Raw genomic sequence first — 26,608 nt, forward strand, 5'->3', positions numbered from 1 at the left:
CTCGGCGCCCCTACTTCCAGCGCGCCCCGTCGCAGCCAGGCGACCTGAGCGTCCCCCAACCAGCCTTGGGCCGGAGTGCTGCCCGCGGTCCTTCGCTCGCCCGGCCGCCAGCGCTCGCCGCCCGGCTGGGACCCGGCAGGTGGACTGCGGCGGGCGCACCCTCCTTCCGGCCCCGGCCCCTCTCCCGGACCCTCCCTCGAGCCCTGGCGCGCCTCTGCTCCCCGGCCAGAGCTCGCAATCTGCGCCCCCGAGTTACCTGCCTCGGGAAGTCCCAGTTCGCAAGCAGCCCGGACTGTAAAAGGGTGGATTCGGCAGAGCCCAAAACCACATTCCTAGGGGAGGGGTGGGGTCCCCATCTAGAGGGTCGCGGATCGCATTACCGGCCGAGGGGAGGAGACAGCGGAAGGGAGAGTCAACAGGGGTAAAAGTTGCTTTTCGCTTAGTACTCCCCTCCCCCTCCCTAACGCGCTACGATGCCGGTTGGCTCGGGGACCCAGTGTCCGCCCAGGTTCCGGAGCCCGACGGCCCCAGAACGGTTTGGCAGGACAGAGGCATCTTTACATCCGCGGATGCGGCAGTCAGAGCGCCGGTTGGTTTGCAGGGCTGCCGGGCTCCGGGGCCCCGAGAGCGACCCCCGGCTGCCCGGGGGCGGGAAGCAGAAGCCCGCCTCCGGGCACCGAAAATCTAGAGCAATAACAGACGCATAAATAAATCAATGAGCAGCTCTTTGCTGCCAGCAGCAGGGAAACCTCGGGCTGATTAAATGCAGACGTGGGGTGTCTGCCAGGACAGGAGGGCGGCGGGGTACAAGGAACCGGCGTGGAGGCGAAGGGTGGGGGGAAGGGAGGCCGGGGCAGGAGCGACGGGAAAGACCCAAAGCCACGTTTTTAAACATGGAGGGGGGGAATTTTAAAGGCAAACAGTACGTGGGAGGGAGGAGGGCCGGGCTGCGGGCCCCTGGGCCTCCCAGCCACCCGGGGCAACTTTCCGGGCGGGAGGTGCGGCCCGAGGGGCGGCGCCGGCGGCGGGAGGCGGGAGTCCGAGGCCGAGGGAGGGGGGGAGTCACTTTAAAGGCTCTTTCTTACCCATAATGCTTTGTGGGGACGTTGACAAGTGGATCCAAGATGGCGTAGAAAGTAATGACAGGTAAGTCCTGACTTCCCCCTTCTCTGCTGCTGGGACCGCTCCGCGAGCTGCCGGAGCCCTCCGGAGAGGGGACCGGACTCCCCTCCGGTCCTCCGAGTCCCGGGAAGGGCGGCCCCGGGGCGGGCCTGGGGCCCAGACGGCCCGCGGCGGGGCCTGGGAAGCGGGGCTCTTCGAGGCGAGGCCCGGACGCTGGGGCTGTTTACAGCTTCTTCCCCTCCCTGGCCCCCTTCCCCTCCGCTGGGGGCCGCGGAGCCCTCGGCCCAGGCCGTGGAGGGGGCCTCGCAGACCCCGGCCGCGAGCCTGAGGGAGGTTTGTCCAGCCCACGGCACTCCGGGAGGGGGAGTCGAGCCGCCTTGCACGCTCGCCTCCTCCGGGTCGCGGCTGGGGGTGGGGAGCGTGCAGGCCTCCCACGCCCCGCTCGATTGCCCCCTCTGGGCTCGGACTTCCACGCGGGGTGGGGCGGGGGCCAGAGGGTGGGCGCGGGGAAAAGTGGGTCAGGGGTGCACCCCTCCCTCCCCCGCCAAGGGCTGTTGCCTGAGCTTTACTTTCTTTACCCCCTTTCTCCGCCCCCTCCTCGGAAATTCTCATTGGCCCACAAGCACATCAACAAAAATAAAAACAGAGGATCCTTTCCTGGAGATTCCTTCAAGACTTCCCTTTTCTTGAGCTAAGGGACCGCAGTTTTATCTAAGGAACTTTGATTGCTCTCCCCCCAAATTATTTGAGGCTTCTGCACCCTCCCCTTTGCTGAGGATCCTCCAGCCAGGGTTGGAAATCAGGGTCTTAGGATTCTTCTTGGATTGAGACCCTCAGGTTTTGTTTGAAACTCAAAATTGTTGTTCCTTCACCCTCACCACTTACACTTTTCAGGCAAATCGTTCATAGATGTGGAACTCCAGAGACAGTGGATTCCTGGAGTTGGGCGGGGGGAGGGGGAGGAAGGCGTCGTCCTGGCTAGTTGTTAATTTTGCCCTCTTAAACTCTTATGAATGGATTTCTTCTCCTTCATCTCTTCTTTTTTCTCCTTTTTTTTCATTTCATGTTTTGAAAGTAAGGTCAGTCAGATATGACATTTTTATGTTTGGATTTTAAGAGCACTTTATAATTATTCTTTTATCACACAGAGAGGAAATGTTTTTGTTTTAAAGTAAAGCAAACAGACTCATTTACAAAGCTGCATACTGTATACCATTTTGGTAACTTTTTCCATTTGAAATTTATATGCCCTTTCACTTCAGGCTGATAGAATGTTTGCTACTGATCATGTCTCTTACTGGTGTTGTATAGACACATTATACTTTTCTGTTTATCTCAGGAATTGGATGAAGTAATTGATCACTAAAGAACTACAGTGCTGGTGAGATGTGTAAGGTGAGACTGCAGTTAAAAATGATTTACCTTTTTTCCTTCTTTATTTTAATCAAGTCATGAGGGTGAGACTGAAACTAAGTAATTTGATGGGGCCATCTTTATTTCCAAATCACTCACTCAGTCAAATGGGAGTAGAGGCAGGGCTAGATTTGGAGAGGACAACTGTGTCAAGTATACCAAACTTTTCAGCTACTGGAGCTTATCCAGAGCCAAGTGTTATTTGCAGCCATCCTTGATTAGTATCTTCACCAGGGGTAATTATAGTTTGCCTATTTAAATTCCCTTGTGTAACTTTAATTGAATGTCTTAATTTTATCTGTGCTTTGGTGTCCATCACTTAGTCTGCATTGTTAGTGATTGTGTATGTGGATTTTGTATGTCTGCAGTTTGTGGGACTCGTGTAAAGTACACCCTTTCCATTGGAAAGCGTTATTTCAGGCACATCCTGCTTTTATTTTCTGAAAAATGGAACAGTGCTTGTCTCTCTCATAATTATTTGGAAATAAAAATGATAGTGTTGCATTTTGGTTATAGGTTATTAGGGATGAGAGTGGCTTGTCATTATCTTCTGGTCACATGTAGTGTGTGAATTCAGAGTGTTGCTTTATTTAATCTAACTTATAAGGCTTTGGATTTATAGAACATTATTAATATAGTGTCAATGAACAGTCAGTATTCTGTACTGGTGAGAAGGAGAGTGGTTTGCTAATTTTACATTCTTCACAAGCAATTTTCTCAACTTTAAAAATATATCTTTTTATTTATTTTTTATTTTAGTCATCGTAGATGTACTATACTACAGTGTGTGTGAGTGTGTCTGTAAAATATTTTACTATGGTTTATTGAGAAAATGTAAGTTGTTATGGTAGATTGGTTACTGCAGCGTTTTTTTTTTTTTCCTTTAACACATCTGGGTAGCCTTTGAATTTTGAAGTCCACTCACAAAGTTTTCATCTCTATCACACATCTGTTTAAGAAGAGTAAGCTGTGCTTTATTTTATTCCAGATTGAGGCATACAATTGACATTTTTGCCTTAAAAAAAAAACTTGGGAGAGGAAGGTGGACATAAACCAAGATCTTTTTGTAAGTGCACACACCACATTTGCTTGTGTTTGAAACTCAGAAGTGCTTGTGTGTATTACATTTATTTTTATTCTTAGCAGAGCAAATATGGATTTTAAAATTTATTTATTTTCAGCTTACAGATGGAGGCATATTCATGCCTTAGACCTCCCAAACTGTACCTTTTATCTTTTTTTTTTTTAATACATATTACTTTGTGGAAAGAACCAATGATCTACTTTTGGGCCTATGGAGATGTTTGTTTATAATCCAAAAGGGAATATTTAGAAATAGGTAATCTTGTGTGGCTAGTGTTGTTTGGCCTGAGCTGTGTCAAGACATTTTCCACAATTTTCACACATGTAGACCATGTGAAGTGTTAGTATTCACTTCAAAGTGAAGTTGGTGGTTGGCCACCGAACAGGTTGTCACACGAAGCATTCTAAAATGGGAAATGCCATAGTATTGAAGTTTGTGGTGAAGCGGGGTCTGTGTCTTTGAGCTGAATGAAGACACAGCTTTTTTAGTCTGTCCTTTTGGCTGGGAAGCTGGGACACTATTTTTAGGTAAGGCGGGAGTTTTGGGGAGTCAGTAAGTGCCTCTGTCAGCTGGTGTGCTTGATTTTTGCAGTTGTTAGCAAGAAGTTTCATTTCTAATACCATAAGTATTCAATCTACATTGTTTTAAAGTCTGTATACATTTATGGACAGTCCAGTGTTTTACTGGAGAAGGGAGTGATGCCAAAATAACAGGGGAAATCATTCCTACTTGCAAAGGCCTTGTGTAGTTTAAAAATATAGAGCATATTCATGAAAGGCTAAGAATATTGCAGAGGGACCTACAAATAAGTAGACCAGATCTTACACATGCATTTTTGTTCTCTGTTTAAGAAGTAGGCATGGTATTGATATTAAATGCAAATTAGTCTATAATTATCTGTCAGACTATATTTAAGATTCTAAATGCAGGCCCAGCACAAGAAGTAAGGTCCTTTGCCTGTTGTTTTAAATGCATAGTAGATTTGGGGCCAAGTTTATCAACTTGTCGGTAAACAAGAGGTGGGGAGGAGCTACTTAAAAAATTATAAACAGATTGTTATGGCTGTTTATTTCCATAAACTTGGATAAGTATACACGCAAATATAATTTGATTTCTAAGTAATAGTTTGAATTGTTTTCTAGGAGAGAAGTATATGTGTGGAGAGTGTGGCCACAGCAGCTTGTAGTTCATTTAAATTGCTGGGTGTAGTCGGGATGGCTTCAGTAGCATTGGCTAGGAGCAGCGTAAAACTTAGTGGTCTGTCCCTTCCCCGGTGGCTGAGATTATCCTTTTGAGCCACACTGAATTTAATAGAGTTAATATTCCTCTTTCAAAAATAAATAGTAGATATAACATGAAGATTTTTAATTTATATGTATATATATGTGTACATGTATATTTATATATGTATATATCTTTATTTTAAAAGCTACCAATTGTATAAAGCAAATTGAAAGTTTTTCAGCGTACTACTGAAGAGTCATACCAACTTGTTTCCTGGTGTAAATTGTACTGGGTCAGTTTCTCCAGGGGCAGGAAGTTGTATGGTAAAGCCAGAATTTGTGTGTTCAACTTGTTTTGACTCTCCAAAACTCTGATTCATCATTAGGTTCTTCAAAGAATGCACGGCAAATTTTTTTGAGTAAACCATTGTGACATGTGAATGTTTGTGATTTTTGTTATTTCTGTGCCATATTTTAGGTGTTCTCGGAACATCTGAATTTGCCTTTTTGCTTTCTTCTGTCGATATTCTCCTTGTGGTGAAAATATTCCTGTGAGGCGAGCTTCCTTTCAGTAGGCAATATGTGTAACTAATATAGTTAAAAAAATTATTATTTTTATGTAAAACTGATGCATGCTATGGTAAACAGATCGGAGCAGTGCTAAGTGTATGTAGGAAAAAAGATAGAAAGCCTCTGCTCTCCTTCCTCCATCTTTAGCCATGTCCCCCTAATCTGACCGTAGAAAGCAGTTGGTGTTACGTGGTGTTTGGAAGACCTCTCTTGCCTAGGTGCCCGGGCAGTAGTGAAAGCAGAGGGAGAAGTCAGGGAAGGCATGGCCACTGAACCCGTTTAGATGTCAGGCAGGGATTCCGCCCTTATTTCCTGTAATGTTAATTAATATTGATAATCTTAAACTTCCATTAGTTTAAGATAACTGTAATTGAATTGTTAGTGAAACACTCAAACAGTTAATTGCATTGTCAGGTTGGTAAAGTTTTGATTTGTTGATCTTGTAAGGAAATAAATAATTGGAAATTGAATTCACATAACCTTAGGGCTGGGAGTAATGTTGGTAATTATCATCTGTGGAATTTTATGATGAGATGCACAGTATACTTACTATAGGCTTGTTATAACTCATTATCTTTCCTTTAGTTTTCAGAACAACTCCAAGATAGCTGTTATTTCTGCTTTGCAGAGGAAATTTAGGTTAAATGTGAATTAACGAACATAACGTCGCAAGACTAGTAAGTAGTGGTGCTGGCCTTGTGCCTTGGAAAGGGCGTTCTCTTTCCATTGCAGTATGCTCTGCTGCTTCTATCTAGTCTGTCTTATTTTCCAGATGAGGAAATTGAGGCCTGGAGAAGTCAAGTGACTTGCCCAAGGTCACACAGCTGATTAGTAGCAACATTAAACCAAACTTTTATCTCTGGACCCTTATCTCAGGACTCTTGGTCCTGGCTGGTTATGCTACATTTTATTGAAGTACTGTGGACCAAAAGACCATATGCTGTGACCACTGGATACAAATGCTTCAGAACTGATACATCAGCAGTGGTGTTTTCTAGTATGTATTAAAAGGTTCCTTCTCTCTCTTTCAGAAATTATAAAGAGCTCTGATGGGCTATTTGGGTGATACCCAGTGCAGTGAACTGCAGGTGAGTAAGGTCTGGGAGAGCCTTATTTACAAAGCAAGAACTTGATAATGCCTGAGGAAAAGACAAAAGAGACTTAATCTAGAGGAGGGTGTCTGGTCAGCAAGATGAGGTGGGACAAGGTGGAGGAAGTAGGGCACTGGTGCAGCAGTGGTGACCTGACTGAATTGGCTACTTCTGGAGCAGACTGGATGATGGTGAACCTACTCCAAACAGACTGCCTGACGCTTTGTCAGTTTGTTTGAGGAGAAGTGCGGGTAGGTTAATCTTCCACTTCTGTTTTGAATGAGTAACTGCACAGGGATTCAACCTATCTGCATATGATTGGATCTTCAGAGGTCCTTCAGTTTTTGTGTCAGCATTCTTGAGTGTTGATCACCCAGTGCTCTGATGAACGGGTTAAGTATTAAATTGTTTGTTTTCCCTGTTATCTACTGTGTGTGTATTGTCATGAATGACTGTATATATCTGCATTTTTGAGGATCTAGATGCCAAGAACATATCAAAGGAAACAAAAGGTTAAACTTTTTTCCTAATGGTTGTATTAGTCCTTCAAATTATTTGTTTTTTGCTGAAATGCCCTAAGAATAACATTTTAGTCTTGAGTATTTATTATTTCACAGTTAGTAATCTTCTTGGTCCATTATAGTATCTTGGCCATTCAGTATTAAACTAAGAAAACGGTAATACTACAGAAAAACAGAAGACTGTTTTAATATTGTCCTTGTGGGGCATCAGTGCTAAAATTATTTTTTGATACATTTTTAATACTAGTCCCAGAGACTTTAATGAGACAATGCTATATACTTTTAGGGTTTATAATTAAACTTAGGCTTGGCTACTTATTGATTGCTAAAGTAAAACATTGTTGTTTCTTGAGTTAGGGTAGTTTGCACATTCATCCCCCGCAGGTTCATGGGGGTGATCAGAAGACTAGTTGAGCTGGTTTCTTGGTCCTTGGAAAGCTGGGGTCTGGGTTGTCATAGGTCATTGTGATAAGAAGTGCATGAGCGTTCTCAGTTAAGGCCAAAGTGAGCAGTAAAAGAGAGGTGTGGTCCTCTTCCTGAGAGTATATCGAGTTTGCATCCTGGGACCCCTAGTTTCCTTAGTATGGTAGAACTTTCTCTCTTAAATTACAAAATAATTTAAGAATTGTTATTAAGTAAATTGTTAAGTATTTGGGTTACTACCCCTAAAACAGTTGATTTTCTTTTTGGCATTCTGTTAAAAAAATATATATGTATAGATATATATCTATATCTATATATATACACACACACACACACACACACATATATATTATTGTACTCATTTTTAATTATGATGCATATAATTTGAATTTTTCTTATTTATTAGATTATGAAACATTTCCATGTTATAGTTGTCACAATTTTAATTGACATGATTACACTTTGAGAGACTGCAAAATATTTCATCAAGTCATGCCGTCAGTAATTTACTTCAATCTTTTTATGTTAGATGTTTATGTTGCTGGCTGGTTTTCAGTTAATACTTGAATCTATGTTATTGTAGATATTGTATATTTTTCTGGCTAATTGTATCTCTAGGATAAATTTTTGAATGCATTATTGTGTTAAATGGTATGAATGTTTTTATGGCTTTTGATATATATCGCCATACTGTTTTTTAAGAATGTTATACCAGTTTGTACTACTAACAGATATACAGACGAACCTGTGTCACCACAACTGGATATAAATACATTTTTTCCTTAAAAGTTTTTGCTTATTTAATCGTGTAAAGTGGCATTTGTACTTCTTTGTTCTATAACGTTGAATTTTTCTCTTTGAGTCTCTTCATGGTGAATTGTTTGTTCATATCCTTTGCTATTTTAATCAGTAAACTATCGATGTGGGCTTTGGATGGTAAGGCACGTATAACCAGCTAATAAACAGGTGCTTATTAAAAAGATGATCAGAACATGTTCAGTGAGAATGTTCAGAGAGAGTCTAGTCTAGATGGTAAATTTTCTTGAGAATAGTGGTTGAAGGGGAACAGGTGAGTTATTCCAAGATTCAGTTCGGCAAATGTTTAGTACGCATCCGTGTGTACCACGTGTTGCGTCCTCTTAGTGCTTCTCAAGTCATCATGGCATATACTTGGTTGAAGGAGGAGGCTGCTTGAGGCTGCTAGAGGCTTGGCTTGTGGGGACTTTGGCTCTGAAGTCGCTTTGTGGAGGGCTGAGGGGATCACTGACTAGAACGTCTTTAGCTCATTCACGGCATACCACAGTGCCACGGCACTTTGAGAAGCTCTGTTCTGAAGGATACAAAGATGAATAAAACATCATTTCCTCTGACAAGGAACGAATCATCTAGTAGAGAGAGTAGGGGCACCAAAACAAGAAAGGACTAAGAGGAATTTGAAGGGTGCTGTAAGAGGGGTTCAGACAAGGTGCTTAGGGGTTCAGTGGAGGGAGTGATACTGCCCCCTTGGGGATATAAGCTAACACTTCAACTGAGGAGGTGGCATTTAAATTGCACCACTGTGAAATTGAGGCGCCATGGCAAGAAGGGGGCATTCTGGAGGGAAGGGTAGCTTGAGCAAAGGCTGAGGGGTGGTGTTGGAAATGAGGTGGCTGTCCGGAAACTGCGTATCCAAATTACCCGGACCCTGGGTTACATGAAGGAACATAGCGGACAGTGTGGCTGTTGAGAGGTCATGACTGGGTTTTGGAGAATGAATATGATGGATTGTCAGTGAGGAGAAACTAGAGACAGTGTTTTCAGTTGGGTTCCTGGTATTACTCCAGGTGAGGGATGATGAGTGCCTGAGTTGGTGTACTTGGGGATGAAAGGAGGTGGTGGAGTCAAGAGGTATTTTGGAGGTTGAACAGAGAGATGTGGTGACTGATTAGGTAGGAGGGGAAGCGAACAGTCAGTTCTATGTCTCAAGTCAGAGATGATGCTGAGGTTTTTATGGTTGGATGGCTGGCAGAATGGGGCAGCAGGAATACAGAAGTCAGGAGGAAGAACAGGCCTTAGGGGTTTAGGATAGAGAAAAGACGAGTTTGGTTTTGTGAGTTTAAGGAACTAGTAGAAAGGTGAAATCAGAATCTTAACCCTGGAAGGAACAGATGAGGAAGTTCAGGGCCCAGAGGAACTAGAGGGACCAGTGAGGTCTCACAGTTAGATAAAGCAGAGTGTAGACTGCAGCTGCCTGATTCCCAGTCCAGCACTCTCTTCACTGCCTCAGACTGAGAATCTTCTCTGCGGTGTTTTCCTCGCACCCAGGTGTGCTCAATAGGGAGCTGGAAGTGGCAGAGCTTGTTGGGAGTGAAGAGTTTATTTCTTAATTACATTTTTTTTATTATGGAAAATTCCAGATGTATAGAAGTGGAAAGGGTATAATCAGTCCCACTGTACCCGTTGTTCAACTTTAACAGTTACTAATGCTGTTTCATCTGTTTCCTCCCTCTCCATCAGTTATATTGAAGTAAATCGGATAGAGTGTTTCGGTGAACCTGAACTCTGGGTATCTGTAGTTAAGGAGAATTGAACAGTTCAGTAGGGTATGTTCTGAGCTTTCTGGGTGGGGGTCTAGAGTGAACAGAAGTAGTATTAATTGCCAGAATTCCTGGGCAAATCACTTACGTCTTCTGAGCCTTCGTTTGTCTGTGAGACGGAGGTAATAATGGCAGCGTCACAGAATCACCTGAGATAAGGTGTAGAAAACCCTCTGTGAACTGTGAGCCTGAAGTGACGCAGGTTTTAGTTGTTGGTAATAACGGAAAGGTGATGCTGTTCCTTTGGGCTTCTGTGTTGCTGGCATTCAGTACATTTTTATTATTCAGCAAAGAATTATGTGAGGTACCTGAGGCTTCAACAGGGAACAAAACAGGCAAAATCTCAGCTCTCCTGGAGCTCATGTTCTAGGTCTGGAGTATAATAGGAAGCTAATACCTTAATAGTGATTAGTGTGGGCCAGACACTGTTCTAAGTGCTTTCATATTTTAGCCTATTTAATTCTTGCAGCAATGCCTTGAAGTGTAGCACTGTTATTGTTCCCGTTTTGCAGATTTGGAAATCAAAGCAAATGTTTAAGCAGATTGCCTCAGGTCACAATGCCAGGATTCATGTTGAGGCGGAGCTGGCTTCAAGCCTGTACTCCTACCCCTGTGCCATTAGAACGCTTCAGCTCATCAATGGCGTACTAGTGTTTGATACAAATAAAAAAGGTAGGCCCTGATTGAAATTACCCCGAAACAAGTAAGTGTTCTCCTCTTGTGGGAGAAACAAGACAAAAACAAATGAAAAACATGGCAGTACACAGTCCTCTGTGGATGGGGGTGTATTAATATTCTTCCACTGACAAGTATTTTTCTTCCTAACTTTCTATAGGCTTCCCCAACTTTCTTGGTTTCTTTAGCTACAAATGGCCACCTCAGTGGAAGGAAGTCGTTTTCCTGCTGGTACTTGGGAAGAATGGCTTCTTGAATGAAGCCCTTCTTGTTTACAATTCTTCTTTTTCTCCTGCTGCTCTCTCCTTACCTTGGGGCAGTTCCCTTCTCTGATTTCCCCTGTTCTCTGCTCCTCCTTTTGCACACAGCTGTGGTGTCCCTTCCCAGTCTCACCAGCTGCCCATGTTCTCAAGGATTTCCTTCCTTCTGCCTTTGCCTTCTCTTCCCTGGCCTGCCTCTGTCAGTCACCTTGGGCCTTACCCTCTGTTTTGGCTTTTCTGAGTTTATTCATTGGGACGAACATCAGGACCAATTTCCCGCCCCTGGCTCTGGCGCTGCCCTGCCAGCTCTTGTTTCTCCTTCATGGGCAGGGAAGATTGGGAAATGGGCAGTGAGCATTCCTTAAGTTTGCATCGGGATTAGGACATGGGTCCCACTCCTTTTAAGGAGGGTTAGGAGGGTATTACGGCTTGCATACTTGTGGGGTTTTTTTTAATATTGTTAAAATATACATAACATAAAATTTACCATTTTAATCATTTTAGCATACAATTCGGTGTCATTAAGTGCATTCACATTGTTGTACAGCCAGCACCACCATCCATCTCCGGAACTTTGTCATCTTCCCAAATTGCAGTTTTGTACTCATTAAACACTAACCCTCCATTCCCCTCTCCCTCAAGCACCTGGCAAACATCATTCTACTTTCTGTTTCTAAGAATTTGAATAGGGTCCATTCATACCATAGGTACCTCATGTAAGTGCACTGATACAATATTTGTCTTTTTGCGACTGGCTTATTTCACTTAGCATGTCTTCAAGGTTCATCCATATTGTAGCATGTGGCAGCATTTTCTTCCTTTTTAAGGCTAAATAATATACCATTGTATGTAAATATGTTTTTAAAAATTCATCCATTTTTTTGATAGACACTCGGGTTGCTTCCACCTTTTGGCTGTTGTGAATTATGTTGCTGTGAACTTGGGTGTATACATATCTGTTCAGGTCCCTACTTTCAGTTCTTTTGGGAAATGCCCAGAAGTGGAATTGTTAGATCATATGGTAATTCTGTGTTTAATTTTTTGAGGAATCCCCGTATTTGTATTCCATGGCAGTAGCACCATTTTATGTCCACCAGAAATGTAAAAGGGTTCCAATTTCTCCACACCCTCACCAACAGTTATTTTCTATTTTTTTGATAGTAGCCATCCTAATGGGTGTGAAATGATAATATATACTTGTTTTTAAAGGTGTTTTATGTAGAATAATAGAATTTCAGGACTAGAAATGGTATTAAAGATTTCTAATTCAGTTAGCTGTAGACTGCAACGAATGTTCTCATATGTCTTAGCATTTTCACTTCTTTCTCAGTTGGAAAAAGGCATTTTGGGCAGATGGGTGTCTACTGGATCTTTGGCTCAAGATGAACTATGTCTGACCCAGGCAGGGTACATGGAATGCAGCTTTGTAAGAGATCTGCTCTTCTCTTCTGCCAGTGACTCTATTTCTTATACCTCTTTACAGTTTCCAACTGTGTCTTCTGGGTTATTTAATCTTCTTTCTGGCTTCTTTAAGGGATAAGGTAATTGTATTCAAATAAACATATTGGACTTCCCTGGTGGCGCAGCGGTTGGGGGTCCGCCTGCCGATGCAGGGGGCTCGGGTTCGTGCCCCGGTCCGGGAAGATCCCACATGCCGCGGAGCGGCTGGGCCCGTGAGCCATGGCCGCTGAGCCTGCGCGTCCGGAGCCTGTGCTCCGCAACGGGAGAGGCCACAACAGTGAGAGGCCCGCGTACCGCAAAAAAAAAAAAAAACCCACACAAATAAACATATTTATTTAAAAAAACTAGGTAAGTTAGCAATTAATGAGCCCAAGATCAGTATAAACTGCTCAGATGATTAAAAAGACTGTATTCAATATCAATTTGAAGGAAACCTAAATATTACTCCTGGATGTTAGCTGTAATTCCTTACTATGTAAAATAAGTCACCCCTTTTCAATCTTTTTTTTTTTTAATTTGGAGGAGATGAATTAAGCAGCATAAAATAAAATATATTTACGAGAAGATTATAACTTCTGGATTAGTTTGTGTTTTGAATCTTTTTTAAGTTAAAGAAAACTGTTAGTTTAATTTATATTATGAAAATCTTTACGCCTACAGCAAAGTTGTAAGAATAGTATAATTAATACCCAATTGTTAGCGTTATGTCATAATTTGCCTTGTCTCTCTTTCTCTGTCAAATAGCTAGAATTTTTCTTTTTCCTGAGCCAGGTGAAAGTAAGTGGCAGACATCTTAGATGGCATTTCATTCATACTTCACCATGTGTCTCCTAAGAATGAGGACATATTTCTTCATAAACATAATACCATTATCACACCTAAGAAGATAATTCAGTAATACTAATAGTTATACTATCAGATATCAAGTCCATGTATAATTTTTCCTATTTCTCCCCAAAATATATTTTATTTCTTTAGTTTCTTTTTTTTAAAAATTTATTTATTTAATTTATTTATTTTTGGCTGCGTTGGGTCTTCGTTGCTGTGTGCGGGCTTTCTCTAGTTGCGGCAAGCAGGGGCTACTCTTCATTGCGGTGCGTGTACTTCTCACTGTGGTGGCTTCTCTTGTTGCGGAGCACAGGCTCTAGGCGTGCGGGCTTCAGCAGTTGTGGCGCACGTGCTTAGTTGCTCTGCAGCATGCGGGATCTTCCCGGACCAGGGCTCAAACCCGTGTCCCCTGCATTGGCAGGTGGACTCTCAACCGCTGTGCCACCAGGGAAGCCCGGTATGCTTTTGTGTTAATTATGCAGTTGGCTCTCTTGCGTTGATTTACATTTTATTTATAAAGCTCAACTGCTTTGGATTATGATGTGTTTACAAGGCTACACAGATAATCTGGAAGGGAAAATGAAGAAATACAAATGACAGAAAATGTTTTATAATAATAAAATTTTCTTGGCAAGCAGCAACCTTTTCTCAAAGTCAGTCTTTTAATATAATTTGCTTGCTTCATAAATATGGGTTTTTTGTTTTTTCATATCTTTATTGATTAGTAAGCATGTTAAATGACTTGGGAGGAATCTCTCTTCAAGAAATAATTTGGAATTATTGATCCAGAATGCTGACCATTCTCAAAAATGGGCCAGGAAAATCAAAGTAATAGATGGAAAAAAAAATCTCAATTTTAGCTCTTGATATAACTTTTCTTAAATTTAGAGTTTTTTTTTTTAATAATTTAAGTTACTAAAACACATGGTGGAAGGTCCATCAAGATATTTATTTTATGTATTTAAAGCATTTTACTTTGCTGTATTGAATTCCATTCATTCTGGAATTTAGGAGAATTTACCTCTTTATGAAAGAGATTATTCAGAGTAGAAAATGATTGATGACCTTCGCTTCCAGTTTTCTTCTCAATAGACTTAGTCTCTCTTCTAATGCTTCTTGCATACTCAGTAATTTTATAAGTTTTAGAGAAAAATGCAAGTCTGGCTGAATATTAAGCACAGTACAATAAATAAAGCTTTTTTACTTTGCAGAATATTTTACATGTGTGTCCCATAGATTCATCAGAGATTCTAGCTTTGCATAAAGGCAAGTACATTTCAAGACAGTACAACATCCCTGTCTATGACATTGGCATTCGAATGAGGAGTGAATTTGGTTCAGGACAGTTCTTGGAATGCTTGGCATTTAGGTTATTTTAGGTCAACTCTTTCGGAAATTCAATTAGAGTATTTATTGAATGGTTTTAGTGAGCTGAATGGTTGTCATGGGGATATAGATGATATAAAACATGACTCCTATTTATAAAATAGTTGTGTTCGTCAGATAAGGCATCTTACATGATGTATTTAATCCAAGATAATGGATGAGTAAGAGGCAGATCATTCTATAGGAAGTAATTTTGGTTTTGAGAGAGGCATTCTTAGGGAAATAGGCCTTGAAGTGTTCATTTAGAGCTGGGCAGGATTCAGGTCCGGAGAGAGGAGGGAAAGGATATTTGGGTAGAGGGAAGGGCATTGGCAGAGCCTCAGAGGCCTGACGGTCCCTGGGGCCTGTGTGGGAATGGTGGGAAAGTTGGGTTGCAGTCAGCCTGTGGGTGGCCTGGACGTTGGGTAATGAGCATGGCTGTCAGTTTATGGGCGCCCTCTCTAGAGTGGTCTGTAACTTGCTTCCTCCCTGAGGAAGTGTGACATGCTTGTGCTAGCTGCAGTGTCTTCCCCACAGCTGTGCTGTCCATTGAGGAGAAGGGGGCCTGCTCTGCCATGGCTTCCTTACTCCTCAGGGTATGGCATGTGAGTTATTTTAATAATGTATCAATCTGCTTTTTCTTTCTTTTGTCACAATGCATTTACTTTCTAAAGTGGTCTTGTTTTCAGGATAATAATTGGGTTTCCACAGGGAAAATAATAATGTATGAGGCAAATTACTGACTAAAGGCAAATTACTGACTTAAAAATATGAATCTCTAATTTTTTTTCTAGTAGTTCTTCTTTTGTTTAAATTTTTGTTTTGTTCGTTATGTAAAGAAACTTATGTATAGTAATTTCTGCTCAGGTGGATAGTGGTAATGTTTAGCACAGCTCATTGGTCTTCTGAAACCTTTACAAATGCAGTCTGATTCATTCCAGCCAAGTTAATTATGAGGTAGATAATTTTTTTTCCCTAATGGAGACAAATGTAAAAGACAGAGATACAGAAATCATCTTCAGTTTAGATTGAAGAAATTTTAGTTACTACTGTTTGTTCCTGCTATTTGATCACAGTTTATTTTTATTTTTTGAAGTCTGTCTCTAATCAAATAAGATTTAAGTTTTTAGAAGTAAAAGAGGACCATGACTAAATTAATAAGAAAAGTTAATTTAGGACAATAATTGATTTTTAAAAATATAAAAGTATATTTCATGACTTGATTTCCAGATGATCTGGCGGTTATCCTTACACTGTTGCAGAAGGAAGTCCACAGTGGGACGAGAATGGTGCTTACAAATCACCTCCCTTATTATCTATTACTGAACATGTCTTAGTCCAGGCCAGTCTGCCTGCCACCTCGGTGGTACACTGTTGACTTCATTTTTCTTCCAGTATTTACTTTTGGTCCTGGACCAGTTATCTAGCTGTGATGGGATTCTTCAGAAGTATCCTACATTTTGTACCTGGTGAACTAGTGATTGTTCTGTTTGCAGACATTCTTTCTGAGGCTCTGCTCTTGCCTTGAAAACCTGCATTTGCAGAAAGGGAAATGTATAGATTTCCCTTTTAAATTTATTTATTTTTATTTATTTTTTATTTATTTTTGGCTGTGTTGGGTCTTCGTTTCTGCGCGAGGGCTTTCTCTTGTTGCGGCGAGCGGGGACCACTCTTCATCGCGGTGCGCGGGCCCCTCACTGCCGCGGCCTCTCTTGTTGCGGAGCGCAGGCTCCAGACGCGCAGGCTCAGTAGTTGTGGCTCACGGGCCCAGTTGCCCTGTGGTATGTGGGATCCTCCCAGACCAGGTCTCGAACCCGTGTTCCCCCCATCGGCAGGCAGACTCTCAACCACTGCGCCACCAGGGAAGCCCAGGTTTTCCTTTTATTAACAAACTTATCCTTCTTTATCTCTTTCCAGTTTTTTTTTTTTTTTTTTTTTTTTTTTTTTTTTGCTGTACGCGGGCCTCTCCCGTTGTGGAGCACAGGCTCCGGACGCGCAGGCCCAGCGGCCATGACTCACGGGCCCAGCCGCTCCACGGCATGTGGGATCTTCCCGGACCGGGGCACGAACCCGTGTGCCCTGCATCGGCAGGCGGACTCTCAACCACTGTGCCACCAGGGAAGCCCCTCTTTCCAGTTTTTAAAAACCGTGTCCATTGTGATATTGGGATTCATATTTTAAAAATAATTTAAAAATTTTATTCTTAAAATTATCATACACTAAAACTAACTTTTTTCTTTTATTCTGTTAATTTCACACTTGTAGTTTGTGCAACCATCACTACAATCAGAATACAGAATAATATTATCACTCTCCAGAATTCCCTAATGCTATCCTTTTATAGTTAACTGTCCCCGTCCTATAACCTCTGCAACCACTGATCTTTTCTCCATTCCTATAGTTTTGTCTTTTTGAGAATTTCATATAAATGGAATCATACATGTAAGCTTTTGAGACTGGGTTCTTTTACTCTGTCTTTGAGATTCATCTAAGTTATTGCATGTATTGAAAGTTTATTCCTTTTTATTACTGAGTAGTTTTCCATTGTCACTCATTGAAGGACATTAGGGTTGTTTCCAATTTTTAACAGTTACGTATAGAGCTGCTGTAAACATTTGTGTACAGACTTTTGTGCAAACATAGTTTTCATTTCTCTGTCTCTAGGGTAGCTGTCTCTGGGGAGAGGGGATTGCTGGGTGATATAGTGAGTATATTTTTAACTTTATAAGAAACTGTCAGCCCTTTTTCCAGAGTGTCTGTACCACTTTATATTCTCCCACTAGCAGCAGTGTATGAGAATTCCCCCTATTCCACATCACTGATACTATCAGTGATTTTAATTTAGCCATTCTAATAGGTATGTGGTAATATCTTATCATGGTTTTAATTTGCATTTCTCTGATGACTAATGCCATTGGACATCTTTTCGTGTGCTTATTTGCCATCATTAGATCCTCTTAGTGGAGTGCCTGTTAAAATGTTTTGCCTAGCTTTTTTTTTTTTTTTTTTTGCGGTACGCGGGCCTCTCACTGTTGTGGCCTCTCCCGTTGCGGAGCACAGGCTCCGGACGCGCAGGCTCAGCGGCCATGGCTCATGGGCCCAGCCGCTCCGCAGCATGTGGGATCTTCCCGGACTGGGGCACGAATCCGTGTCCCCTGCATCGGCAGGCGGACTCTCAACCACTGCGCCACCAGGGAAGCCCTGCCTAGCTTTTAATTGGGTTGTTTTCTTACTGTTGAGTTTTGAGAATTCTTTATATATTTGGATACAAATCCTTTTTCAGGTATGTGATTTGCAGTTGTTTTTTTCTCAGTCTTTAGCTTGGCTTCCTATCCTTCTAACATAATAGTGTCTTTCAAAGAGCAAAAAGGTTTAATTTTGAGAAAGTCCAATGCATAAATTTTTTTCTTTTTTATATTATACTAAGATGGGTAGATTTTAAAATAAGTTTCTGTTCTATAAAAGTGGTGAAAAGTAACTTAGTGATGGGAATGTTCTCATAAAGTTGACTTTGTGGAAGGTGCAAATGTTATTTTCTGGCAAGGTAGTACTATATAATATGCTCCTTAGTCTTGGCAACACCTAGGACTTCTGTTTAACCAAAGAATGCAATTGATTGAGGTTTGTGAGGGTTTTCACACTTTTTAAAAAAATGATGATCACTAATGTGGTTAAATATGTATACTTTCATAATGCAGAACTATGTAGGAATTAGTCCTTAAGACTCTTCCAGGGTTAAAATATTACATTCACATTTGATGCTTTTGGGAGTGCCTGAGTTTGAGTTTCTGCTTCACTGGAACAGCATGAGAACTTTGAGTGTAGGTTCAGATTCAGTGTCATGGCTAAAAGCACGAGTTGCATCAGAATGTCTGCATTTGAATCCTGCCTTTTATTAACAGTGTAACTGTGGGTGAGTAACTTAACTTCTCTGTGCTTCAGTTTCCTTATCTGTTAGTGGGAATGATAATAATAACATCCACCTTGTAAGGTCGTTTATGAGGAATCAAGCAGATTACATAATATAGTCATTTCAACAGCCTCTGGCCCACAGTAGGCATTCAGCAAATGGCTCTTATTATTTTTATTATTATTGCTGAAATAGCTTTATGATAAAATTGTTTAAACAAATGTTTTGGAATATTTTCAAGAGTCGGAATAACCACGTATCACAGTAAGTCATTTCTCTCCCATGCCCACTTTTTTCTCTTTGCACTTATTATTAATCAATACCTGTGACCAGTGTTTTTAATAATCATGTGTATATACACTGTTTTACAAGACAACTGTCAGTTCATTCCATTTTTCACATCCTGTGAGGTACTAATCAGATATACACATATACATCAATTCGCTTCAGCTGCCTGAAATACCAACCTAAATTGGCTTAAGCTGGAAAGAAGTTTGAGTTAGGCTCACCTAACTGCGAAGTCAGGCACAGCTGGCTGGATTCAGGGCTCAAGTAAAGTCATCAGGACTCAGGTTCTCCCCACGAGTCAACTCTGCCTTTCCTTGTATGGACTTCAGTTGCAGGAGCTGTATGTTACAAAAATGGCTGTAGCATATTCACCCCCTGTAGCCTGTCAGCGTTTAGATTCAGCCGGAAAGAGTGCCTGTCTCTTTCCCAGAAGCCTCAGCAAAAGTCTCATGATGTCTCATTGGCTCTTATGGGGTCACATGTCTGACCTGGAGCCAATCACTGTTTGAGGCTGTGAGACTGGGATTGGCCAGTTCTGGTCACATGGCACCCCTGGCTCTTTGGCAGAGTCGACCCCACTGGAGCCATGCCGACTGAGAGTCGGAGAGAGGTACCTACTCTGAGGGAATTTGTGGGCTTTTATCACCAGAAAAAGGGATGGACGCTGGCTGGTCAAACGACTAATATGCTATTAGGCTCTTTTTGTAGATCGGCAACAGATCACAGGGGTTAATGGATTTGAATTAGAATCTTGGTTACTGATTCCAGCTTTTTTGTCTGTGAAGTTACATCCTCCAGGAATGCCGTTCCCCACAGGGGCAGGAGTTTGCAGAAAGTTAGTGTTGTGTATTCTTTTGGTGAAAGTTGGATAATTTTTAACACGAAGAGAAAGAGTCGAGGCAAATAGGGGTGGCCCTCGCAATGGGTGGACGTGGTGCTTCTTCCCACACTGGTGGGTTCAAGCGACTCAGCGCCCTTCTCCAGGCCTTTCTGTCCCCGTGGCAGAGGCTGTACAAGACCCAGCTTGGTCAGTGTCTGTCCACCACGTAGCAGGGTCGCGTGCTGTAGACACGGGTGTATCCGTGTATCCTGGCCAAGAGTGTCGGCTGCATGGTGAGGTGTGTCTGGGAGCTGGCCTCGTGTAGAGGTAGTTTCTAGATCTGTGTTTTTTGTAGTCCATTTTAGCGTGGCTTGAGACATTGTCTCTCTTTGACCTCGTCTGGCAGTTTTTATTTTACGTTTTTCAAGAAGGCACTTGAACTTCTTCAGGAGTATGTGTAGCCAGGTCACGCTGTTTTCTGAAGAACCAGGGAAGACAGTTACCAGAGACCTGCCTTGTATGGAGAGCTACACTACAGAAGTACCTGTAGTGAGGGTCAGGGAGACCGCAGTTAGAAATGAACTGTTGGGACCTGATTAATTAACAAACGTAATTGTGGTAGGCATCTTCATATCCAGTGCTGAGGTGGGCACCTGAGCCTCCATATCAGAGACATTAACTGTTGAAATTAAGTCACTTTCCCCCATAGCTCCCAGAGTTAGTAATTCTGTCCCTAATCTCTACTTCTGTGTTACTTTTATTGAGATATCCCTGGCTAATATGTTTGGTGATTAATGTTGACGGTAGTCTTTGTGATCTCCCCTCAGAGCCAGTTTTAGGGGTTAGCTTGTCTTCGTCAGCGACGTACAAGTACACTTGTTTCTCCAGTGGCTATTGGGGAGCATAATCATTATTATGATTGCATAATCATAACCATTATTATTTTATCGAGATGGAGAAAATGGGTGAAAATAATTCCTCTGTCAAGTAGATAAAGTAGTTACATAGCATGATATTTTATTTTCTATGAATACAGTGTTGTATGTTGAAATCTGTAAAGTGATTTCCATTTTGTATAAATTGAAAATATGGAATTTTAGTGAAATAACAATAGCTAACTAACACTTACTGAGCACTCACTGTATGCCAGGCATTCTTTTAAGCACTTTACACGTATTATTTCACTTAATTCTTAAGTGAAAATAAATAACCATAGGAGGTAGGTATTAGTTGTCTTCTTGCCATTTTAGAGGTGAGCAAGTTGAGATACTTGAGGCTAAGTCATTTGCTCCAGGTCACACAGCTGGTGAGTGACACAGTTGGTGAGTGACAGCTGGTGAGTTCTGAATGTAAGTCCTCTGGCTCCAAGTCTGTGCTTTGGATCACTGTGCTGTGTTCTCTCCCTAGCAAAGATTTTAGCTCATGTGTTGTTAGTTTTTCGTTTCATTTTCCTTCTTTTTGTAATACTTTCTAGATGTGGGCTAGGAGTTTTATAGAGGAGATTTGCTAATTCTAGGACCTTTGGAATCCATGGATGTATCCATCTTCTGTTGCTGTTATTGGGCAAGCAAACACTGTATGCTTGTTCATATCAGTAGGTCTCAACCAGGAATGATTTTGCCCCCCAGGGGACGTTTGCTGATGTCTGGAGATAGACATCTTTAGTTGTTGTAAGTCAGGAGACGTGCTCCTGGCACCTAGTGGTCAGAGGCCGGGATGCTGCTGAAACATCTTATGAAGCACAGGACAGCCTTCCGCAACGAAGAATTGTTCAGCCCAAAATGTCAATAGCATCAGCTCTGGCCTATAGAATAAGTTACTGATGATCTTGTAATGCCATTCTGATCTCTAATGGGCAAAGTCACGTTAGTAATGTAGAAATGATTACTTTTGATGTTTATTTGATAATTGATTTCCCCAAATTAATGCATGTTTGTATAAGGGACATAAACACCAACTATAACTTAAATATTTAAGTTCCCCTAAAGTAAACTGGGAATTATAGCCCACTGAGGGAGAGCTGAGGAGGTTTAAAGGGAGGCCATGTAATGCCTGAGGATACAATACTCTAAATATTTGTTGGATTACCTTGTGAATAACACAATTAGATTTCATTTTTTGTGTTAACTTGTCAAATGTATAAACATTTTAAATATCCTGTAATTTTAAAAACCGTGTTTTGGTATTTTTTTTAATAAAAATTTCATACTTAGAAAAGTGGAGAATATTACATTGTACCCCGTGTATGTACCACCCATATTTAACAAACGCTGACAAATACTGAAATCCATTTTGAGCTCTTTCTCATCCCATCCCTTAGGTGTTTCTACATTTTTTGTTATACAAAACATCTCAAAAGTTGAAGGGGCCTGGAACTCTTCCGATGTCTGTCATCAGGCCTCACTCACTGCTGCTGCCTTTTGTCTGCCTGTCAGCTTCTCCCCTCATCTTTCACTGCAGTATATAGGCGGCAGAGGGCAGAGCCAGGTTGTCTTTTCAGAGCTGGAAAGGCCAGGCCGAGAGTGGATATGCAGGCTGGAGGGAGGCGGGAGGACAGTAAGTATGGGTTTCCCCCAATGACTGAAAGCAGAGCATTCCCAGGAAACCTTCCATAAGCCGACATGGCGTAAAGCGAAGAAGCAGTGACCATAGGACACATCTTGCTAACGGATGCACAAAATAAATTGAGCTGAAGCACAGAAGTCCAGTGACAGTTCAGAGCTATGGTGGCTTGATGCTGAGGTGCTGAGTGTGGTTCCCGGGAAGGAGCTGGGCGGTGCCCCTTGCACCCACTTTTGCAGCTCACAGTGCGGATTGCCTCTGTAAGGGCTGCTGTGAAACACACGCCGAACACTGTTTTCACTTTCCCCCCTTTTTTGTAAAAATAGATATCCTCTTTGGATTTCTTTTGGTTAGGAAAACAGGCACTAACGTGGGTCCTTCTTAAAAGCGAAGTGGCATAAATGGAGCTTTGGAAAGATGGAGGAGACCTGTACCTTGGGGCCATTTGGTAAGGTAGAAAGTGGGGAGAGTGAGCGAGGGTGGGAACAGGCAAGAAGAGCAGTCTCCATCCCGACGGAGATGGTGATAAGAGGTCAGCAAGGGTGATCCTCCGAAGCAGTGTTGTGACTCTCAGGTCCAAGGGTTTTAGGTCTTCTTTGCCCAGGTTTTCTGCTCCCTGCATTATGAGTGATAGAGCTCAGGAGAGGCTGCGCTTGAATTCTCAATCTCTATTACTTGGACTGCTTAGTGGTCTGTTATTAATGGCAATGCCTGCTTCTCACCAGTTGTTCACAGGACTTCTACATGATAGGTTCCTTCTTTTTTTTTTTTTTTTTTGACCGCACCATGCTGCCTGCGGGATCTTAGTTCCCCAACCAGGGATCAAACGCTCCCCCTGCCCATTTCTGCCATGGAAGCGCGGAGTCCCAACCACTGGACTGCCCGATAGGTTCCTTCTTTATTTAAACACCTCCCATCATGCTCCATTGCTATGGAATAAAGCTCTCACTTCTTGTGGCATTGGAGGGCATTCTTAGCTCCTCTCCCTCCTTCTCTGACACACGTGGAGTGTATTGTGTGCTTTCTCTGCCGCGGTGGTTTCTCGTGCGTATTCTCTCTGAGAAGCTCCCCTGTGCTCTCCTGTCATCTCTGCACAGTGACCTTGTGTTCTTCTTCTGAGGCCAGCTCATGCCTTTCGGCAGATGGAAAGTATTTCTCGTTATTTTTCACTTGTGCTTTGCCGGTCTTGCTAGAATCTGAGTTTCTCGAAAGGAGCGATGACGTGCTTCCTCATTGAGTTTAGTGCTGCTAACACAGGGCCTGGCCTCAGGAAATGTTTGCTGAACTGAATTAATAGCCAGTTCAAACTTGCCCTTGAGCCAGTGTTTTGTACTGGTGGGAAAAATCCTACATGGTATGGACTTTGATTCTCTGCAGTCTCAGTTACAGAATTATAAGACCGAAAATAGGAGGCTGGGATAGGAAACATTTTTGTACCTTCTGGTTTTTTAAAAAAAAGAGACGCCTTCATGGCTTATTACACTTTGTAATATTCAGCATCATGTTTCATTCATAAATTTGATGTATTGTTGGCATGATCCTGACTTACGGTTGATATTTTGCTTGAATTTTAGTGAAGACTTCATAAAATAGAAAGGAGAAGCATAGAGTTTGTAGCGTCAGTAGTTGCTCCTCAGCTCTGACCTTGATCAAAAGGCTGCTTGAGAGTAACTATTCAGATAGCTAGTTGGGCCAGTTGAGTTAGGAATGGGGCTAGAATTGATAATTAGTAACTTTTTAAAACCTTTTCTGATTTGTTCTTTCTCCCTGTCTTTAGGATTTTTGTCCCTGAGTCATGGAAGACAGAAGAGCTGAGAAGTCATGTGAACAAGCGTGTGAATCACTTAAGAGACAGGACTATGAAATGACCCTCAAGCACTGCACAGAGGCCCTCCTTTCTCTTGGCCAGTACTCCATGGCTGACTTCACAGGGCCGTGTCCACTGGAGATAGAAAGCATCAAAATCGAGAGTCTTCTTTACAGAATCGCCTCCTTTTTGCAGCTGGTGAGTAAACACTGTCAATGAGCCAGTGCTGAACCATGTAAAATGGCTGTTTTCTGTGAGTGGGACTCTTGCTGATCACTGCTGCTACAAATCACCACATTCTGGGCTGAGGACATGAGTGAAGTGGCTAGTGATTGCTGAATATCTTTGATGGCAAGTAACTGTGTTTTTAAGCCTTGAAAGTATTACTATCGTGTAGCATTTTGGATTATTCACTCCATTCAACAAATATTTCAACCAATATTATTCACTCAATTCAACGAATGTTTACGCTGTTCTAGGTATCTGCTGTACGTTGGTGAAAGAGAAAGAGAAAGATCCCTCCTTCATAGTACTTTTTCTAGTGGGGGGGGGCAGACAATAAACCATAGGCATTATAAATAGGTAAACACTTTAGATTGTTAGAAGGTAACAGTCTGCATGGAAAAAAAAGTAGAATAGAGGGTTACTAGGGTTAGGGTTAGGGTTGCAGTTTTAAATTGGGTTAAGATGGGCCTCATGATAAGGTGATAGGAAGGAGGTAAGGAAGTGAGCCATGTTGAAATCTGGAAGAAGATCGTTACAGGCAGAGGGAACAGTCAGTGCGGAATTCCCGAGGCGGAAGCATGCCTTCCACGTCTGAGGAACAGTTGGGAGGCCCTTGTGCTGGAGTAACGTGCCCAAGGGGGAGAGTGCAACAGGGCTAGATCCTGTGGGACCCTTCAGGCCACTGTAAGGGCTGGTGTCTGCTCTACTTGAGATGGGACACTGTGCTGGGATTTTGAGCAGAGGAGTGGCATGGTCTGCTTTAATAGGAGTTATTTGGCCTTTGTGTTGAGAATAGACTGTAAAAGAATAAGAGCAGATGCAGGGAGACTAGTTTGGAAGCTGTTAGAATAATCTAGGCCAGCGGTGAAGTGGCTCAGATCAAAATGCTAGCAGTGGAGATGGTGAGAAGTGGTTTGTTCTGGTTACAATCTGAAGATAGAACGAAGCAGATGTCCTAATGTACTGAAGGCAGGGAGTGAGAGATATGGAGCAGGCATAGTTTACTTACTTTGCCCTTTTTTTGTCTGAGCAATTGGAAGCGTGGAGTTTCCTTACACTGAGATGAGAGGGCTGTAGGTGGGGAAATGGGAGATGGGAAAGAGTTCATTTTGGACATACTGATTGAGATGGGAGATGGGAAAGAGTTCATTTTGGACATACTGATTGAGATGACGTTTAGATATCCAGCTGGAGATGTTGAATAAGCAGTTGGAAATGCAGGTCTGGAGTTTGGGAGAGAGGTCTGGGCTAAAGATGTTGATTGGAGAGTCTGTGGCCTGTAGATGATATATAAAGTCTTAGACCTGGGTCAGATCAGCAGGGGAATGAGTACAGGTAGAGAGAAGGGGCGGGCTGAGGACTTAGTCTTGTGGCACTAGTTTAAGAGGTTGGGAGGAGAAGCAAAGACCTGAAAAGCAGCCCGTGAGGTTAAGGAAAACTAAGAGAGTAAGATGTCCTAGGAACCAATCAAAGAAGGCCTGTGTCCAAAGGAGGGAAGGTTCAGTGTCGGTTGCTGTGGGTGGAGTCGTGAGGATTGAGAATTGACTGAGAAATGACAGTGTGTCTAAATGGGTACATGTAAGTGTATCTAACTGGATCCTCTGGCAGTCACTGGTGACCTCCATGAGAGCAGCTTCCATGGAGTGGTGGGTGAAAGCCTAATAAAAGAGAGTTTAAGAGAAAGTCAGCGGGAAGGGAATTGAAATACATGATACAGACAATTCTTGAGGAGTTTGCCCCACTGAAGCACAAAAAAATGGGATGGTAGCTGGTGGGAGAAGTGAAGTGAAGAGAAGGATCTTTTCAGTTGAGGGAAATAAGAGCATGTTTGTTTCTAGGACTGAACCGTTAGAAAACAAAAAATTAATGATGTAGGAGAAATAGAAGAAGCTTGCTGGAGCGCTGTTCTTGAGTAGGCCCTGGAACAGATCTGCACAGGCTTTAGGAAGGAACAGCGATGGCTCACCTGGTAACAGGTGGAAGGCACAGTGTGCCGGGAAGCGGGCAGCCATGGTAGTGGCCATCCGTGGAAAGTCTCTTCTCAGGGCTGCAGTTTACTCAGTGAAGTCATTAGCTGAGAGTGAGGATGGGGAAGAGATTTCTGGTGGCTTGAGGTTGGAGAGGGCGAGGGGAGGAGTGTGAATAAATGGCCTAGGGAAGTGTACTGTAATGTCTGTTTGTAGAACGTTGTGTAAACCTTGGCCAGAGGTAGCTTTACTCTGTGCATATTAAATTTGCAACATTAGTGATTAAACTTTGAAACAAAGCTGAGCTTTTTGATAAAATCTGTTTTAAGCAGCCCTTGAACTACTTAACTTTATCTTGTATCTTTTATTTTGCAGAAAAACTATGGGCAAGCTGATGAAGATTGTAGGCATGGTATG

General features: G+C 42.4%; 1 protein-coding gene across 3 annotated transcripts in view; it reads left to right on the forward strand.

Moving 5' to 3' along the window:
* Positions 1-1,113: 1,113 nt before the first annotated feature.
* The window catches only part of HELZ (helicase with zinc finger), a 154,873-nt gene continuing 129,378 nt past the window's right edge, over positions 1,114-26,608 (forward strand). For all 3 annotated transcript variants that reach the window (XM_082678006.1, XM_082678007.1, XM_082678008.1), the window contains exons 1-5: positions 1,114-1,146; positions 2,462-2,517; positions 6,444-6,500; positions 23,970-24,197; positions 26,567-26,603. In XM_082678006.1, the coding sequence (XP_082534132.1) occupies positions 23,988-24,197; positions 26,567-26,603 (247 nt within the window). In that variant the 5' untranslated portion in view covers positions 1,114-1,146; positions 2,462-2,517; positions 6,444-6,500; positions 23,970-23,987. The remainder of the gene's footprint in view (positions 1,147-2,461; positions 2,518-6,443; positions 6,501-23,969; positions 24,198-26,566; positions 26,604-26,608) is intronic.

Source organism: Grampus griseus, assembly GCF_964374135.1.
Source record: "Grampus griseus genome assembly, chromosome: 20".
Taxonomy (NCBI): Eukaryota; Metazoa; Chordata; class Mammalia; order Artiodactyla; family Delphinidae; genus Grampus; species Grampus griseus.